The sequence below is a fragment of the Alternaria ethzedia genome, assembly GCF_023757985.1.
Source record: "Alternaria ethzedia strain BMP 0044 chromosome Unknown scaffold_2, whole genome shotgun sequence".
Lineage (NCBI taxonomy): Eukaryota > Fungi > Ascomycota > Dothideomycetes > Pleosporales > Pleosporaceae > Alternaria > Alternaria ethzedia.
Window position 1 is genome coordinate 1526997 of NW_026056195.1, and position 19530 is coordinate 1546526.

At 53.7% G+C, this 19530-nt stretch overlaps 6 protein-coding genes across 6 annotated transcripts; 3 read left to right on the top strand and 3 right to left on the bottom strand.

Annotated features, from left to right (window-relative positions):
• Positions 1 to 116: 116 nt before the first annotated feature.
• J4E87_001308 (uncharacterized protein) lies at positions 117 to 1441 on the bottom strand (the record flags this gene model as incomplete). Its single annotated transcript, XM_049372954.1, has 2 exons — positions 117 to 1123; positions 1177 to 1441. 2 exons carry the CDS (start codon positions 1439 to 1441, stop codon positions 117 to 119), a joined length of 1272 nt encoding a protein of 423 aa, XP_049237612.1.
• A 921-nt stretch (positions 1442 to 2362) lies between these two features.
• J4E87_001309 (uncharacterized protein) lies at positions 2363 to 9343 on the top strand (the record flags this gene model as incomplete). Its single annotated transcript, XM_049372955.1, has 1 exon — positions 2363 to 9343. The coding sequence occupies one exon, from the start codon at positions 2363 to 2365 to the stop codon at positions 9341 to 9343; it is 6981 nt and encodes a 2326-aa protein (XP_049237613.1).
• A 2778-nt stretch (positions 9344 to 12121) lies between these two features.
• On the top strand, positions 12122 to 12870 carry J4E87_001310 (uncharacterized protein; the record flags this gene model as incomplete). The annotated part of the gene is made up of 2 exons (XM_049372956.1): positions 12122 to 12165; positions 12225 to 12870. 2 exons carry the CDS (start codon positions 12122 to 12124, stop codon positions 12868 to 12870), a joined length of 690 nt encoding a protein of 229 aa, XP_049237614.1.
• Positions 12871 to 13205: 335 nt separating this feature from the next.
• Positions 13206 to 13881, bottom strand: J4E87_001311 (uncharacterized protein; the record flags this gene model as incomplete). The annotated part of the gene is made up of 3 exons (XM_049372957.1): positions 13206 to 13427; positions 13500 to 13613; positions 13678 to 13881. 3 exons carry the CDS (start codon positions 13879 to 13881, stop codon positions 13206 to 13208), a joined length of 540 nt encoding a protein of 179 aa, XP_049237615.1.
• A 319-nt stretch (positions 13882 to 14200) lies between these two features.
• On the bottom strand, positions 14201 to 15038 carry J4E87_001312 (uncharacterized protein; the record flags this gene model as incomplete). The annotated part of the gene is made up of 2 exons (XM_049372958.1): positions 14201 to 14887; positions 14937 to 15038. 2 exons carry the CDS (start codon positions 15036 to 15038, stop codon positions 14201 to 14203), a joined length of 789 nt encoding a protein of 262 aa, XP_049237616.1.
• A 1694-nt stretch (positions 15039 to 16732) lies between these two features.
• On the top strand, positions 16733 to 19131 carry J4E87_001313 (uncharacterized protein; the record flags this gene model as incomplete). The annotated part of the gene is made up of 3 exons (XM_049372959.1): positions 16733 to 16856; positions 16905 to 17374; positions 17425 to 19131. The coding sequence occupies 3 exons, from the start codon at positions 16733 to 16735 to the stop codon at positions 19129 to 19131; spliced, it is 2301 nt and encodes a 766-aa protein (XP_049237617.1).
• Positions 19132 to 19530: the final 399 nt, after the last annotated feature.

Consider the following 19530-nt stretch of genomic DNA (forward strand, 5'->3'; position numbering starts at 1 on the left):
TTGCCATGTCATGTGTCATCGTTATTAGCTAGTCGCATTGGACGTGTAGCATACCTAACATCTATGCTTTTATTGTACATAGCTTCGGGAGCTGTCAAAGTTTCCCCTTTCACCTCTTACTCTAGCAGAGAAGCTTGGTTGGTGTAAAGTACATCGACCACGTTGCTCAGCTTCTCTAGAGTACTGAGTGCCGCGTCGTAGCCCTGGTCTCGCTCCGACTCATCGTAGACGATCAGACATCCGGCACCCTGGTCCAGAACTCCGATGATGACCTTGTCGAGGATCATCTGCGAAAGCTTGCGCTCAACCTGTATTGTGTCGAGACCGACCATCTTGGCGACGTGGTCAATCTCTACCCTGCTGAACGGCTCGATGACCTTGATCAGGTTCTGCTCCAACATGTTGTCGTACAGGCGTCGGAGGTGGGAGGTAATGAATCGGTCGCTGCCTAGCTGCTGGCGGAAATCGGTCAGGGCGGTTTCGTACTCTTCGAGACTGCGGTTGGTGTGTGCGCGCGCTACGGCCTTCATGGCTTCTAACCGCTTGCCTGCGTACTTGACAGCGTGCTTGGAGGTCATGAGCGAGGTGACGTCGTCTCCGAGGTTGAGCATAATCTTGCAGAGCAACATGTACTGGAGTGCCGAAGTAGCCTTCTGCTCTTCATCCTGTGAGTGGTACCCCTCCATGGCTTCGATGAAGTAGGAGAAGGAGGTGTTGAAGTCGCCGTCCTCTGCGTGCAGCATGCCACTCTGCATGTCGAGACCAGCCTGCAGCAGAGGCGGAGTGTAGACCGAAGCAGCCGATGTTCGTGCGGAAGTGAGGGCAGCGCGACCCTTTGGTATGTTGCCCAACGCGTGGTAGACCCTTGATTCGAGCAGCTGAACTTCCACCAAGACCAGCTTGTCGTCCAAGCGCTTCAGCTCCTTCAGCAGGCTGTTGATGAGTGTGAGGGCTTCGTAGTAGGATTGCTTCTGCATGTACAGGGAGACGAGTCGGGTTTCTAGGTTCTGGCGAAGGAAACCTCTCCGCTCTGAGACGGCCCACTCTATGCACGACTTGGTGACATCGATCTGGATATCGGCGGTGTTGGGGATGGCGGTGAACAGGTCGAGTAGTTGTCGGACTGTGGGAGTTAGCTATGTGCGATTGAACTGGTATCCAAATTCGCTTCCTTACCCAGCTTGGATGTCTTTGCCTTCGCAAAGGATGACATTATCGACCGCGCCTGCTTCACGAGCTCCGCCAACGCGTCCACCCGCTTCTGGTCGCGGTAGAGCTCACCGAGCCCGATCAGAGCGCTCTCATAGTTCTTGATGGCCGTCTCATTCGAGCCGGGGTCTTGCGATAGGACGTCTTTAAAGATCTGCTCGGCCTTGGAGGGATCCGACTTGGCCAGCTTCTGCGCCTCCGCTATCCGCGAGCTTGTTTCCGGGACAGCCATGGTGGGTGGGCAGGGTGTGAGGGTATACGCGGTGGTTTAAGGTGATTAAAGTGCACGAGTCGTGAGGTGGAGCGGGCGATGGGGTGGCGGAGATGAACTGTTTGGTGATGTTGAGCTCACAAGCTCACCTGGAGATGCGGCGGTCGGTGGTTAGGCGGCACGTAATTCCGATTGGGGGCGACGCCACACTCCAGCGCCACAGCAGTCCAGGGCACATGGCAACCGCAGTTCGGTCAACAACACGCTACAGCAAGGGACCGCGACAATTCCTGAATACGTTCGCCCTAATATTGGCTTGCACAATCTATCCCGCTCTATGCATGCCATTGGCGCACCATCGCAGCCGGGGACATCCATTGCCGCCGCTGCTGCCCCAGCGACGGCTGAGTTGGCAGTCGCGCCTCCATCGTCATCGCCTATTGGCCAGTGCACGTAAACAAACCCCAAGCTATTGATCAACACACCGCCCGCCCTGCACCTGCAGTCCACTTTCCCACACTCCCACCCTCCACGATATCACGAACTATTATATACCCTGCGCTGGATCGCTGATAGCTTTTCACGATCCATCCCTCCGCTGTATACCCCAATTGAAACTCACGCGCTCCATATCATACTCGCTCCCACTCTCCGCCTCACTACCACAATATTTGGTTGAATACACACCAGACGACACATCACAATGCCTTCTTCAGACAGAGAGGTCTCCCGCGACCGGGAACTCGTCAGACACTCACATTCGTTCTCGTCAGACAGGATGATTCCCATGTTCGTCTTCCTCACCGCCATGTAGCCTTTCGCGATATGCTAACACTGCGCTTCAGGTGGGATAGTGCTGACCCGGATCGTGCACCTCCGCCACTGCCTCTCAACCCTGGCTCGCCCACTCTCACCACCCGCCCCAACACATCCGCAGCCATTATGAAGGCGGCGAAGGCGCTGGAAGAGAAGGCGCGAGAGAGTTTACCTGCGAGCTCATACACTACTAACCCCATGCCACAGAAGCTGCCCTCGTCCGAGCGCTCTCTGATAAAAGGCACACAGCACAAGCGCATGCAGTCATTACAGCCGGGCAGCGTTCGTGACCTACGAAGCTACCTAGACAACCGCTCACCTGAGCGGCCCTTCCTCGATACCCGGTCGCCGGAGCGGTCACCCGAACGCGAGCGACCATCGAGCAGGGGAGGCCGACCCATCTCAAGGGACTACGAGAGGGACTACTTTGGAAAGGATGCCGATGTGAGCCCTATGCGACAACTCACACCTACACCAGCATCACGATTTGAGATCAAAGACACACCCGCCTTACGGCCTAGCCAGAGGGCGATCCTGGGAGAGAACACACCACCATCGGCCACCATGCAGGCGTTGCAAAGCATGACCATCCCCCAACACATGCTCGATCCTCCATTATCGAACATTACGAACCGGTCAGCACACTCTTCACCAGCGGCTACACCAGCGGCAGCGCCGGCACCAGGTCCGGTACACGGCCCATCACCGCCACAGTCTTTCGATAACATCTCCAGCCAGCTCATGAGCATCAACAACATCGTCTCCAGCCTGCAAAAAGACATGTCGCAGTTGAGCCGGCGAAGCAAAGACAATGCGACGGATCTCATCAGCCTCAAGGAAGCCACGAACACACGCGACGAGGACATCCGCAAGTCTCTGAAGGATCTTCTGTCTACCATGTCGCAGAAGCAGCAGGCTCAAGCGGCAGCTGCCATGAACGGAGACACCTCTCGCTCTAGCAGTCTCAACCTGCAAGATCCTCACATGACACCGACGAAGCAATTCACATTCCCGCGTATGGCGTCCACCAGCCCCTGGACAGATGAGCGTATAGGTAGCCCCAACCCATACTCTGTCGAGGGTGCCGCTAGTGTCGCAATGCTGGAGAAGATCATACGCGAAATGGTGACGAAGGACGGTCAAGAGCGATTGGTCGCAAGTCTACAGAAGCTGGTCGACAAGGCTACTGGAGAGACTGCCAAGAAGGTTACTGAGTTGGCTGAGTTCGTCAAGCAAGGCTCAACCGGCGGTCTCTTCAATCCCGCAGCTGCTGGCTCGGCCTCGTTCCAGCCATCCCCCGGATCTGGCGCCTTGACTCGAACGATATCGGCCGACAGCAAGTCCTATTCCAGTCCAAAGGCTGCCGATTTCGTGAGCGAGGAGATGCTCAAGTTCCTCCGTAAGATCAAGGACAGTGTCGCTGAGTCCGGATGCGTTACGATGGCCACCAAGTCGCTCATCCAAGATCTCCGTGGGGAGGTTCTAGGAATGGGACGGGAGCTTGCTCGCAAGGTGGAGGAGGCAGAACAAGCCAAGGAAGCCGAAGCCGGATCTGGCTCACCCCCATCCACCGAAGACATCAACGCCATTGTCCAAGAGGGTCTTGCCAACCTCAAGGACCACATGGACAAGGTCATGCGTGAGCGAAGGCGGCAATCCATGTCATCCGTCGTCACCCGCACCACCGTCGACAACAACGAGGTCTACGATGTTGTCAAGCAAGCGCTTGCAGAGCGTGGTCTCGATCAGCCAACACCTCAAGCTGCGGCAGTGGACAAGGAGTCCATCATCAGCGCTGTCCGGGAGGCCTTTGATGGTGTCGAGATGAACCCGAGCCATGAAGTCCAACAGGTCGGATTGGGCAGTGACGAGATTCTCCAATGTCTACGCGAAGGTTTACAAGACTTCAACGGGTCCGGTGCCGTCACCAAGGAGGAGATTGAGACGATGCTGCAGGAGTCACTACAGCAGATCCAGCTGCCTCCACCCGTCAACGAAGTACACGAGATCCGCGAGGAGGTTCTGATGGCCGTGCGCGAGTCGTTGGAAGAGTTGAAGCCGGCCCTTGCAGCCCAGCAACCGTCGACGGATGCTTTGTCTCGGGAAGTGCTCGAGGAAGTCATTCGCCAGGCGCTCGCGGAGCACCAACCTGGAGCAATGGAACTCGACCTTCCTCAGGAATCCATCTCAGAGGCTGTCCAGAACGCTGCACAACCTCACAACGAGGCTGTCATGCAACGTCTACAGGCGATGCTGGATGAGGTTCACACCGAATTCGAAGGTGTCACCGCTGCCAACGGGCGTGACACCGAGCAAGTTCTCCAGGCCCTTCGCGAAGGACTTGACAGTCTTCGTGCCGACCTTCAGGGCTCCGTCAATCAGCCTCGAGAGATTACCCAGGACGGCGAGATGATTGACCACATCAAAGCAGAACTCGACAAGCTACGCGAGGATGTTCAGGGCTACGTCGCAGAAGGTCCACGTGGAGATCAGGCTTGGAGCCGTGGCGACATGGTTTCATACCTCAAGTCTGAGTTTGAGAATCTCCATGAAAAGCTCACTACTCAGTTGGCTCCCTCTTCCAACAACAACGAGGAGATTCTCGCTGCTCTTAACGCCGGCTTTGACGAGATGAAGTCACAGGTTGCCCTTCGATCGGAGGATGATACTGACTCGAACGACGACATCAACGAAGCGATCAAGCACGAGTTCGATGAGCTCAAAGAGGTCCTTCTTGGTGACACCTCCAGCAACAAGAACGATATCCTGGAGAAGCTTCAGGCAGGCTTCGAAGGACTCCACACTCTCATGGGCGAGAAGCCAACTGCGACTACATCCAATGACGACATGCTGGCTACTCTGAAAGAGGAGTTCGAGCATCTGCGCGAAACATTGGGTGGCTCACTAGTGAAGTCTGGCGGCGCAGGCGAAAAGGACGACATCGTCGACGCTGTTCGTGAGCTCATCGACGGTCTGCACACCTCTCAGGAGACTACGTCAAAGGACAACATCGCGCTCATCCGTGGCGAGCTGGAGGCCTTGAAGGAGTCACTTGGCAACGCACTTGTCCCATCTGGTGACAATGATAAAGCCGAGATGTTGATGGTTGTGAAGGCTGCGCTGGACGATATCAAGGCCAACCTCAAGTCTGCGGGTGTCAATGAGGAGCTTCTGGAGGCTTTCCGTGGAGAGCTAGAACTTCTTCGTCAGTCTGACAACGTGACCCGACAACACGCCCGGGCCGATACTGAGGAAGTCCTGGAAGCTCTCAAGCTGGGTCTTGATGACCTTCAATCGCATCTGGACAAGAAGCTGGATACCCCGGACCGCAACAACTCCGCTACCAGCGAAATCATGGATGCAATGAACGAGGGTCTAGATGGTCTCAGGGCGGATGTTTCGAAGATCGCTGAGAAGCCCATCGACATGAGCATATCATACGAGATCTTGGACACGCTCAAGGACGGCCTGAATGCGTTGCGTGACGACATCGACATGCTCAAGGGCGTAAGGCAAGAATCCTACGCTGAAGAGTATGTCCCTCTTCCTCCAGCTGGCAACGAGATCGCTCTCGCGAACGACGCTGCGGGAGAATCAATGTCACGTGAGATCGTTGAGGAAGCGACACAGGCGGAGCTACCACCGTCACCAAAGCTATCTCCGCAAACCGCCGACTTGGCGAACATGGAGTACATGCTTGTTCAAATCCAGGAGAAGGTCGACGCGATGGACGCCGCCAGGGCGAACCCGTTGCCGGAATCCGAGCCTGCAGCCGCCGTGGCTGGATCTGCCATGAAGGAGGATCTAGTCAACATCGAAGAGCTTCTGAAAGATGTGCAAGCCGCCGTCCTTCTCATGCAAGATCGCGAAACACCAGCGCCTACACTTGAAGGCATCGCTAGGAAGGAAGACACCGACGCCATCGAGACTCTTCTTGCGAACACCAAGGCCAAGATTGAGGAGCTCGTACTACCAGACCCAGCGACCGCTATCACCAAGGAGAATCTGGAAGATGTCGAGATCGTTGTCCGTACAACGTCTGAGGCTTTGGAGGCACTTGCTAAGAAGTTCGAGGAGGAAGGTGCCACCAAAGCAGACGTGACAGTCATTCAGGTCATCGCCGACGATATCAAGGTTGCCCTCGACGAGATGAAGGCTGCTAAGGCTGACGACGAGGCCAACCCTCAAGCAACCAAGGCAGATATCGATGCCGTTACTCTGCTTGTGGATGATCTCAAGGTCAAGATTGACGACATGAAGATTCCAGATCCTGAGGAACTCCCATCTAAGGCCGACTTGGAACAGCTCACAGGTCTAATCCACGACTTCCGGGACAGCCACGACAAGATGAAGGACACCTACGAGGAGGACATCATGAAGACCGCGACCAACTTCGACGAACGTCGCGCTGAAGCTGCCCAACTCGTGGAGGACATCACCGGCGTCAAGACTGCATTGGATGAGATGCGGGAGGAGATCAAGACAACCCTCATCGAAGGAGGGCCCATCGAGGGTCTTCAGGCTTCATTCAAGACGTTGGAGGAGACCCTCGGTGCCAACAACGTCACCGCTGACGTCAAGGAACTCATGGAGATTCTCACCAGAGAGTTTGAGCGCGCCCATGGATCTATCGAGGGACTCCAGAATGACCAAGCTGAGAAATCTGCGCTTCACCTCGAAAAGCACGACGAAGTCAAAGCCGCGATCATCGCGGGCTTCACGGAAAGCCTAGAGGACAAGTTCAACACTCTCATGGCCAAGTACGATGATGCTCAGCTCTTGGCCGACGAACTTGCCAAGGTTATGAAGGAGAAGTCCGAGGAACAAGAGAAGATCCTTGAAAGCAACAGGGCAACGGCTGACGAGCTTCGTCTTACCATTGACACCCTTGGCGCCACCATTGCTGGAATGAACGACCGAATGGAGGGCACCACCACCCAATGGTCAACCGACTCTGCTTCTATGATTGGCAAGGTAGAGGAGACGCTCGCCAAGTACGAAGAGCAGAAGCTTGCGATGATGGAGAAGCTTGAGGAGCAGAAACTTGAGACTATCGCGAAGCTTGAAGAGCAGAAGAGCGAGACCATCGCCAAGCTCGAAGAGCAGAAGAACGACACCATTGCCAAGTTTGAAGAACAGAAGCTCGACGACAAGACGGAGCACTCCCACACCCGTGATGAGATCAAGAACGTCGAGAATATCTTCACCAATCTCCAGGATAACATTACGGAGTATCACCCCAAGTTCATGGTTGCCTTGCACGAGATCGAAGCTCTTGTCAAGGCTCACTACGAGCACGCACAGAAGACCAAAGAGGAGGCAGACGAGAACGTTCGTGCTTGGAACGAAGAAGCCAAGGCTCGCTCCGAAGAGTTGCAGACGCACTTTGCCAATCTGCCCAAACTACTCCCAGCCCCTACGCCGTCTATCGAGCTTCCCGAGAAGTACGACGATGCACCTGTGCAAGAGAAGCTCGACAAGCTGCTGGCGATCGAACCTGCACCAAGCTACAATGACGGAGCTGTACACGAAAAGCTCGACAAGCTCATTGGTCATGCTGATGACGCAAGCAAAGCTGCAGGCAACTTGGAGAAGTTGGACGAGATTCACGCTCAAGTCAAGATGACTGCCGTAGAGCTGAGCGACTTCGTCGCCAAGCAGACGCAGTTCATCACCGATGGCAACGAGTCCAAGGAACGCGAAGCTGAGGAGCTCGCTCTGCTCATTGAGCGCAGGACAACCCAGAAGGAGCAGCTGGAAGTCGACTTGGAGAGTCTGCGAGCTGAGAAGGCTACCCAGAAGGAGCAGCTCTTCGCAGACATCCAGGAGATGAAGGCGGAGAAGGATCGCGTCGTACAAGAGCTCAAGGAGGAGAAGGAGCGTGTCATGGCCGAGCTTCAGGAAGAGAAGGATCGCACTATGGCTGAGCTCAAGGAAGAGAAAGATTCGCTTCTTGCTGCCGTTGCCAGTCTGCAAGCGGAGCGCGAGAACCTCGCCAACCAGAAGGTCCGCCTTACTGGTGAAGTCTCGTCTCTGCACACTGCGCTTGACATTCGACGAGAGGAGCTGCACTTCATGGACACCAAGGCTGACGCACTCGAGCGTCGCATCCTGAACGGCATCATGGATCACTCCCGTGCTCTGATGATGACCAAGGGCGGCTCGAAGAACGCTTCGAAACTCAAGAAGCGCATCAACGCAGACGCTGCCAATGAGGACACCAGGGCCATGCCACCTCCCAGCACTGCCGCGAATGGTCTTTCTCTTGCGCTCAAGCCCCGCCCTGCTATCCGTCGCAACGGTGCACCTGCCAACCCAGCACAACGCCGCATCCTGTCTCTTAGTCAGATCAGCGGTAACGCCCCTACAGGAGCTCAAGCTTATCCGACAACCAAAGCTTCGGTTGATAGCAATGCCGGACTGAAGCGCAGCCACTCTGTCAAGACCAGCAACTACTCTCGCAAGGGCTCTTGGGGCGGTCGCCCTAGCGCCGTCATTGCCAACAAGGAGAATGATGTTCTGCCTGAGGAGGATGAGCACGAGACAGCGCCGATCTCGCACGAAATCATCGAGGAGGACGCACAGAGCGAGACCGGTACTGAGCGTCGTTACAGTCTCGACAGCCGCGACTACGCTGAGGGTGAGACGCCAGGCTATGACGGTCGCTCCAGCTTTGGTGGCACAGGCAGCGAGTACACATACGCCTCCGGTTCCTCGTACATGACCGGTAGCGACATCGACCGCCGCACCTCGTATGGTGCTCAGTCAACTCGCTCTGCTGCGCCCGGTGAAGAGCGCATCGACGAGGAGGGTTCCGTTTACTCCGAAGACGAAGAAGACGATGAGCCCACTGCTACTATCAACCCATCCGACGTCACTGGCTCCGAAATCTCGACCGCCACTACCGAGAACGACGTGGAGCTGCCAACACAGTCAGAAATCGTCCGTGCTGTTGACGCCGTGAAGGAAGAGATGAAGGAGAACTATGCCCCACCCAGCGACTCGGGTGTTGGTACTGATCTGCCTACTGCTGCCTTCAACGAGTCCGAAATGGACGCCGATTACTTCCGACGCGCGGCTGAGGAAGAGGCAAGCACTGTCGGCTAGATCCGCATCTACGAAATCTATTGACGATTGCTGATACGAACACGCTCCTGCGTCTCGCTCCGTAACTCCCGGTTTGAAGCTTCGACTCGCCCTCTGAGGGTTCTAGAGTTGGCATCGCCGCTTGATATGTCGAGCTTGACCACGACGTGTTCTTCGAAGTCGCAATGCATGATTGATGGCTTATGTGTACGTGTCACGGCATGACGAAGTTTGGATGGCATTGATGTTGTTGGGATGCACATGAGGAACGAACGGTACGACGAGCTTTGAGATGTTTCTTCGGCGTTGGTTATCGGGTGTTTGGATAGGAATCGGCGGATGTACGCATTTGGGTCTGGGTATAGCGTTTGTTTGGTCAACTCGGTGGAGTCACATTGCTGTTTACATACTTGTTCTTGTTTATAACTTTAGCCGATACGCGAGCTCTTCCATGAGCATAATGAAACGATCGCCTTCACTTGTTCGCCCATGACTGGAATATCGGTCAATGCTGATTCCACGGAAAGAGATATGCTATCGCCGTTGCCGAGGGGCTTCGCGTGTCTTAGTGGGTGTCTACAGCCAGTGCAATGCAGGTAAGGGTGAAGACATCTGGAGTGGCTGGTGGAAGATTGACGCGTCCACGGGTCGATGCCGAGGACGCGACAGCGCTAGTACATTATGAGTTGGCGCGCTTTGTCGGTCTCTCGCATTGACCGTCATGAGCCCCGCATACATGCCATCTCGTTCTATTCTCCTGCCTGTCGCGCCCGAAAAAAAATGGTCATCTATCTCGTTGTCTTCGTATGTCTACCTACAGCCTGCCAGCTACTAAACCGAGACTTGTGAGCGAAAGATCACGAATTACACATTGCGGAGAGCCGACGGTTCTCGCTGCTTCGAACAAGTCTATCGTGGAACCCGACGAGCGCGACCTATACATGCCGTGTGCAATGTACACAGCCGTCAGGCTTTGAGAACATGGTCTCTACTAGGGTAGCATGCATGTGGTATCTGCAGCTACCCCGGATGCTATGAGGCTATACGCTGATCAATTCCTCCAGCCCCAACAAGGCTGAGTGGTTGCACTCTAACATTCGCTGTCGCAGCTATGACGACACAATACAAAGTCATGATGTGCTCTTCAGGCATATTAAAGGCTTCCGCGATATTCCTGACAATGCTATTTTTGGTCACCAGTCTTTGGGATCAACGTTAGCTGATAAGGCGAGTACGAACTCTTACACGAGGGTGGGTTGGCTACTCTCCCGTGTTGCTACTGTGGCTCAGACGCCATGCATTTAGCCTGGCCAGTATTGCCTCCCCATTTGACTTTGCCAAGAGTAGGCTGAAAGGCCGCGCGTGAACCCTTAAGTCTGAGTGCTTTCCTCAGCCTGACTACAAGCGTATCTTCCCTTAACATGAGCATCATGCATCTAGTTACATGGCTATCCTCGCTATTTAAGCGTTCAAGCAATATCGCATCCACTCATGCAGCGATCGAGCTCTGCCAAATCAAAGGGGACGGAGAAGTGAAAGCGCGAGAGGAATCACTTCTGCAAGGCTGGCCAGAGGCCTCGCAGCGATTGAAAGGCGTCTCAGCGCTCTACTATTCTGGGGACTGTTTTTTGGTGCTGTTTCCATTCGCGTTCATCGGTGAGTGGGTCGAGAGGATGGAGATCCACACAAGCATCTGCCGCTAACATCAAGAAGTGTTGGCGATAACGGCATGGCGGCTTGACGGACAGCCTCTGTCCGAACGCGGCAAGCTTGTCCAGGGTGCCATGAATGTGGGCCCGACTGTTTACCCACTCGTCTACGCTGCGCTCGGTGGCCGTTCTCTGAGAAACTTTGCAGTCAGGTGTGCAGAACGAGGGACAACTGTTGAGGTATGGTTTCCACTGCTTTCTTTGCAATGATGACTGAACTGCCTCCGTAGAACCACAATTAACTTTTATGGTGCTCAACAGGCGCTCGAAAAGTATCTTGGAAGTCAAAGCTTCGTGTCCGCCGTCAGTACAGCCATCAGTATCCGATCCTTGGATTTGATCTCTGTTCTCATCCTGTTCTTATGGGCTTTGTCACCCATAGGTGGGCAAAGTTCGTTGCGACTTCTCCAGGAGACTACAAATACAATATACACTGCAGGCACCATCCATCACACAAATCCGGACCCGAATCTTATGCGGTTTGAAAACCAGGACATACTTACAGCTAGCCTTATGACCCCTCAACGAACTCAACTCAGCCCGCTGGACTTATGGAATCGTCCCAAGATTCCACGGATTAAGGACGTAGAAAAAGGGCAAGACTTCCCTGATCAAGTCGAGGCAGAGTGGAGTTCTACGGTGGCCAATGAGAGCTACACCTCTTTGATCGGAATTAATACTCAAGGCCTCGCACCCAATTCAAACTCGACTTTCGTTGTCGTACATCAATATATATCTCTGGATTGCAAGTCACGATTCACTGGGAATGTGGTCGAAATTCTCGAACATCTTGACTTGTACTTTCCCAACTTGTATCCAAGCATCAACTTCGAGGCCTCGGACCCTTTTGATCAACTTTTCCCGTTTCCTCAAGAAACTAGCGTATCCCTTTCTGGATGGACAGATGGGGATGCCATATTCTTCAGGATTGGGGCTGAGAACGATACCCGCTCTAATGTCAGCGCTTCAGAAGCCGATGGTCGGCCTATACAGTTCATGTTTGGACTTCATGAACCCAAATATTGGCTCCCGAGTTCGAGAGATGGTCTGGCGGATGTGTATCAATGTGCTCCACATCTCATCAAAGTAGATGCCCACATATTCTGTCGAGAAAATATTTGCGAGGTTGAAAAGGTTCGCCGTAGCTGGGCGACACTATCTGAAGCAAAGGAATGTGAAGACCCCTTTCACAGCCGTCTTCATTGCTTCGCAAACGACACCAAGAGTTTGAGGAAATTTATAACTTCAGGGGGGAAAGCGACGTGGTCCTTCTTTTCCGGGCTACAGTATGCTGTGCAAACAACCCAGCGCGACGAAGATGACCTAGTATCGGAACGGCTCAGCCTTTGGTTGAATACTTGGTGGCAAGCTGGTGCGTTTTCGTCCTCAGCCACGGCGTGGAACCCTTACGACATCCCTCCACAGATAATCTTTGATGACACCACTGCCGGTGGATTTTGGTTGATTCCGGCGAATGCAACCTTCTCCACCAAGTTCCCTGTCTACCAAAAGAACACCGCTTGGATCATCACACAACTCTTCGCCTCCACCGTATTACTCCTTCTGGGCATCCTGAACATCGCCATCTACTTGACAACACTGGCACCAGACTATTTCACATACATCTCAGCCTTCACACGCGACAACCCATACGTCAAAGTTCCTGAAGGCGGCAGCGGCCTCGACGGCTCTGAGCGTAGCCGGCTTCTGCGGAAGATGAAAGTGCAGATTGCGGATGCGAAGCCGGAAAGCGATGTTGGCTACGTGGTACTCAAAAGTGTTGAGGATGAAGCGGAGTTCGCGAGTGGGCAACTACGTAAAGGCAGGCTGTACGAGTGAACTTTTTGGTGGGCCGGCTTGGAAGATACAGGGATGGTGTACCGTCATATTGATGGCATGTCTGTGCACTTAGAGAACATACGTTCAATGTCTCGAAGCTGGCTGCACGTGTTGAGGTGATGGTCTAGGTGCAGATATTGTTTTGCTTCCATCTGGTTCAGGCTTTGTTGTTCAGAGCATAGGAATAGGGCAAGGGCAACAATTCCCAGTATGTCTGATGTAAATTACAACGCCGATGACCTTGATAGAGTATATATCCATTGCCCGGAACTCCATTGTGCCCCTAGTTGTACATCGGACAGCAGTCCAACAATTCCGTTTTAAATGTCCAGTCATCACTCATCGTCATCTTCTTCATCCGCAGCCTTCTTCGCACTCTCATCCTCGTCCTCTTCTGCCTCTTCTTCGTGTCCTTCCTTCGTATCCTCAGCCTTCGCACTCAGATCAGCCTCATAATCCGGCCGTACGACCTGTATATCCTTCTTGGCGAGCGCAGATTCGATAAGCGGTGCCGATGCGAGTAGAGCGTTGTATTGATCGATTGTAAGCGAGATGCCCTGAATGAAAACCCCGCGTTAGCAAGTCATTCCTCTAAAACAGCAGAAGGGAAAGATGGAACGGATACATACCTTCTTCCCCGGCCTCGTCTCTCCAGCATCAGTAACGTAGTACTCCCGTATACTAACAAGAGTACTCTTGTTGAAATCGCTAACTGTGACGCGTCGTTTGCCGCTGGCGTTGAGCTGACGTTCTCGTCAGCACTCTTCTGCCCACTGTCCTCGGTTTCCCCTGGCCGTGGCTACTCACACCAACATATGCATCGCCGTTATCATCCGTCTTCAGCTCCGGGACCACTGGTACCGATTCCTCGTCGTCGTCTCCGGATTTGGTCTTCTTGCTTGCGCGCGGCGCGTTGTCGTCGTCAGCGTCGGGTGAGGATCGTTTCTTTGTGAAAGTCTTTTTGTAGTTGCTGCCACCTCGGGCGCCGCCTCGTTTTGTGAAACCTGCCATTGTATGTTGGGAGGGGATGGGTTCGGACGTATAAGGTGCAAGACGTTGGATTTGGAGTTCGGATTGTACTGCTCGTGGCGATGACGCAGGGAGTGCGCGTCGCGCTAAGAAAACGCGCTAGAGACGCGGTCATGTGATTAGGCGACGCGACTTGCTCTCTTCCGGCCGTCGTGTAGCTCTTGCCCTCGAGCTTGAATGGTCTTTCCCTCTCTCAAGGTAGTTCTCGTTATGACACTCTTTGTCTTGTATACTTCATTCTTCTATGTAAGCGAGTGTCGACTTGACTAATCTATCTGCTGTGGTCATGATCCTATAATGTCTAAATGGCGTGTATCACTTCATCAGCCTTCGGTGCCCTATGTACTTCGCTCCATGGCCGTGAAGGTCGCATCTGCTGCACCTTTTGTGGTCTTTCTAAGCTCAGCGGTCCAGAGATTTCTTTCTCAAACTCTTGCGAAATCCTGCCCTCGTGGCTGAGAACAGAGTCCGCGCGTCCCATCTCGATGTCTTTAGCTACCGACGCCCTTCCGTGTGCATTCGGGTCGATCAGGATTGATGGTACACGCGGATCATACATCGTTGGGACGCGACTGCGTGAAGGAGGTGGAACAACAGCGTCGTATCCGTGGAAACCCATGCCGAGTGCCGATGCAGTGGGTTCGAATGAACAGCTCTCCTTCTCTCGGGCGCGACGGCACGCGTCGATCGTCGCGGTGATGAATGTGATCAAGAAGAGGAACCATCCTGCTCCGGCTGCGATGGTGTAACCACGGCTAAGATCGACCAGGATCGCGAACATCATGAGGTTTGGGTTCGCCGCCGTGTCGAGACGCGTTTCGCTAAAAGTCTCGAGACTCATGTTGAAGCTGAGAGAAACGCCGAGAGCGACTGCCATGGCGCACATGCACAGGCATTCGATGGGGATAAGGGCCGCTGAGGGTATGCGCAGGCGTTGGATGATGGCTGTCAAGACGATTACCATGCCCGCAAGCGAAGCAAAGCCGGCCTGCCTGCATGTTAGTACAACGGTATTGATCGATGACTGTTGCACGTACAGCCGCGACTGAGATCCAGATCTTGATGGCGCCTTTGTACACCGTAGCAAAGTATTCTTTCCAATACTCCGCCATTTGAGCCTCTGGCTGAAGCGCGTCCATGATCCCGGTACCACGACTCTTCATATCGCGAATGATGAACTGGGCTAATTGAAATGATTAGCACCATTTTTCCATGTTCTTGTTTGAAAGATGAACACTTACACCAAGCACCTAGTCCTAGCACTCCCATTGCCACGATCAGGGCTAGGACCCTTATTGACAGCAATATCGATTTGCCATATCCCATTCTCGTACAAGAATTGATGAAGAATACGAGATGAAATGGATGCAAAGTATAAGCACAGTCCAGCTGGCAGCTGCTCACAGAGCGCTAAAATGAAAGTAAGTGGTGTCTAAACGAGTGAGTGGTAGGCACGAAAAGAAAACCCGTTTGCACGAGCGGATGCAGTATCGTTATTGAGGCAAACGTCACATTGTCAATAAAGTTCGGAGCCTCAGGAGCCGGGTGCCTTGATGTGATGCCTTGTGCAGCTTGAGTGGGGGTGGAAACATCTGAGGTGCAGGGTGGCTGGTGGTGCCTGAGCGTGCAGGCAGACCTGATTCAAGACCTGCGATGTCAACGCGCCACCATTTCTTCCACGCGGAGCTCTGGCTCCGACCCGTACCTGAGCATAAGGCAGAAGAATCTTCTGGAGCACTGGTCTCTCTTTGTACCCTTGCTTCTCGCCTCACAGCTCATTGTTCAAGCGTTCATGCCATCGCAGCTCAGCAATTGGCCAGCAAACCCGAAGATTTCCCACGGAATGTTGTGATCCGCCGTAAGAGGAATGCGTCCACGCGCATTGACAGTTGTGACGTTCCGATAATGAGGAACGGCTGGGGTGATGCATGTTTCTCCACGTGTTGGCGGTCTTGAGACAGAACCTGAGGCACCAAGGCGTCGCCATTGTCAGGCTGAAACGGGCGTCAGACCCGGGAACTGTAGCAACGCTATCAACGCTTTCCGGAAGGTTCCGTCACCATATAGCCAGGCTGCTCCATAAGTAACGACCGTGCCGCTATGATGCCGCCAACATTTGGCTGAGGTCGCAACCTTGGAATATCTGCACGGCCTACCTAGGTAAGCACGACGCGCTAAATCGCTTCGGGGTTCGGGCGATTGTTATCCGGGGCTACTTCATGATCCGACTTCCGACAGCGAAAGCCCGGAAAACATGGATGACGAGTTCTCGGTGCTAATGTAAAAGCATCATGGCCAGGCCAAGCATTGCGATGCTTCGACCGTGAATTTGATTCATGCCTGCGGAATGATGAATACCTAGGTAGGTGAGTCTGTGTGAAAGCCGGCCATGCAAACGTTTTCGTCTTATCGATCAAGGTCTTCTCCGTTACGAATGAAGACGGCTTTGAATTGCAGTACTACAGTGTGCAAGACCTTTGAGATGGAGATGTTGTGCTTTCATGGAATACAGAGCGGGGCGATGCGAAGAAGCATCTGGGTAATCGTCGGCGAAGCTAGCCTGTCGGCAATCGCCAGTCGTGCCGACCATCCTCCATCCAGCAGCCATCGACACTTGTATCCGCTCTCCCCTCTCCGCCAAGGCAAAATGCGGAGAACGGTTGGGGAGAACGGTAGCATTGCGGATGGCTCGTCACGAGGCCCATATGGTATTCCGGTGGAATCCCGAATGACGTGGGTAGATCGCGAGACGGATGCAGAATTTTCGGAAGTATTTAGCTACCCGTGAATCCAAGGACTGCTTTCATCGTGTTGCAGACGAGAGTTTTGCAGGATGAGATACTCCAGCGCAGTTGCGGTGAGCTTCGCTCTATTGCCAAATCTAGCGGTCTCGCAAGGATACACCAATGAGTCGGAGGTTCCATTATACGGACTTAGTCCGCCAGTATACCCGACCCGTGAGTGTTTTGGTCATGATCGAAAGTCAAAGGACTAACAATAGACAGCTGTCGGTAATGGAACAACCTCGTCTTCTTGGGCATCCGCATATGCTCGAGCGAGAGACCTCGTGGCACAATTGACGCTAGAGGAGAAGTCGAACCTCACACATGGCGTCTCCGGTCCTTGCGTAGGCCAAACGGGAGCTGTACCTCGTCTTCAGATCCCAGAGCTATGTTTCGCGGATGCACCTGCCGGCGTGCGAGGACAAGAATTTGTCTCCTCATTCCCTGCTGGCATTCATCTTGGAGCTACGTTCGATCGAGATCTCATGCTCAGATATGGCCATGCTCTCGGTAGAGAGTACAGAGGAAAGGGCATTCATGTTGCTCTCGGCCCATTCATCGGCCCTATTGGAAGAGTCGCGCGCGGCGGTAGAAATTGGGAAGGTCTCGGTGCCGACCCGTATCTTGCTGGTATTGGCGGTGGTCTCATCACCAGAGGTACACAGAAAGAGGGCGTGATCGCTACACCAAAGGTAAGCGACATCGTAAATACGATGAGAGTTTTGGCTGATCGTATCAATAGCATTGGCTTGCGCAAGAACAAGAGTACAGGCGACGCCCTGGTGACGAAGGCGAGGCCGTCTCTTCGAATGTGGACGATCGCACACTTCACGAGCTCTATGCTTGGCCATTCATGGATGCCCTGCGTGAAGGAGCCGGTTCGCTGATGTGCTCATACCAGCGAATCAACAATTCATACGGATGCCAGAACAGCAAGCTTATGAACGGAATTTTGAAGGAAGAGTTGGGTTTCGAGGGTTTCGTGGTATCTGACTGGGATGCGCAGCACGCCGGTGTCGCTTCAGCCAATGCCGGTCTCGATGTGGTGATGCCTGTTGCCAAATTCTGGGGCGAGAACCTTACCGATGCGGTTAACAACGGATCCGTTACTACAGAGAGGCTCGATGACATGAACACAAGACTACTCGCAGCCTGGTTCTATCTCAACCAAGATGAGGGATTCCCCGAGAACGCCGTCTACCCATACAACGTCGAACACGAAATCGTTGACGTGCGCGAAGACCACGCATCTCTCATCCGAGAGATCGGAGCTGCCGGAACCGTGCTGGTTAAGAACGTCAACAACACTCTACCACTCCAACACCCCCGCTTCTTGAACATCTACGGCTACGATGCTGAAGTAAAGTCCCAGCCATGGAACAACCCATCTCGATTCGGTGGTGGCTATGAAGAGAATTTCGGCTGGAACACGCTCAACGGCACCCTCATTACGGCAGGCGGATCAGGCTCCAGTACTCCGCCTTACGTTATCAGCCCTTTCAACGCCATTCAGAATCGCGTAATTGCGGACCGCGGAACTGTACGATGGGACTTCTTTGGAGTGAACCCGACCGTGTACGCAAATGCTGACGCATGCCTCGTCTTCATCAACGCATACGCTTCGGAAAGTTTCGATCGCACTTCTCTTACAGATGAGTTCAGCGACCAGCTTGTCAACAACGTTGCAACCAACTGCTCAAACACGGTTGTTGTACTGCACTCCGCCGGCATCCGCACCGTTGACGCATGGATTGACCACCCCAACGTCACCGCCGTCCTTTTCGCGGGTGTTCCTGGTCAGGAAAGCGGTAACGCTATCGCCGACGTTCTTTACGGCGATGTGAACCCATCCGGACGTTTACCCTACACCGTCGCAAAGCAAGAGTCCGATTACGGCCACCTTCTCAATTCGACTCTAGACCCTTCCATCCCGGCATTCTTGCAGTCGGACTTCACCGAGGGTTTGTACATCGACTACCGCGCTTTTGACGCACAGAATATCACACCGCAGTATGAGTTTGGTTACGGACTTTCGTACACGACATTCGGCTATGCGAACATGACAGTTGAGCCTGTGGCGAATGCAAGTCTCGCTGCCTTCCCGTCCACATCTGTGCCAATTGTACAAGGAGGTCACCCTTGGCTATGGCAAGTCTTGTACCGCGCCACAGTCACTATTACCAACACCGGCAAGGTCGCTGGCCACGAAGTAGCGCAGCTATATTTGGGCGTACCAAATGCGCCGGCGAAGCAGCTTCGAGGTTTCGAACGCGTTGGTTTGTTGCAGCCTGGCGAAAGCCGAGAGGTCGAGTTTACTTTGGACCGACGCGATCTGAGTGTCTGGAACGTTACGGCTCAGGCTTGGGAGCTTCAGAGGGGCCGATATGCCGTCTGGGTGGGAGCAAGCAGTCGTGATATGAAGCAAGAGGGCGAAATTGTAGTCGAGTAGGCTATTAAGATGAATTAGTAATGTCTATACTCGCAACCATCATCATTGTAGTTCTTGCAGTCTTGTGAAATCATGAGTTAGTGATATCTTGGTGCCCCTCATTAGAATTCTCGATTCAAGGCATAGCCAGGAACGTGTGGGTTCAGTCTACGTGGTAGTTCAATCTGTTCACTCGCTGAACTCTTGATCAAACGAAATCCAGCGATGCGGGATATGACAACTTCCGAAGCACGCCAATCGAACTATGACTTGATGTGTCTTGTTTCAAGCAATGATTTGTGTGCGGCTACTATGCAAGCCATCTACTTAGTTTGTCAACAACAAGCTGGTCGGAGAGGACTCGCAGCATACCCCTGAGTGCTTTTGCCCCCGCCTTAGATAACCACGGTCTTCGTGCCT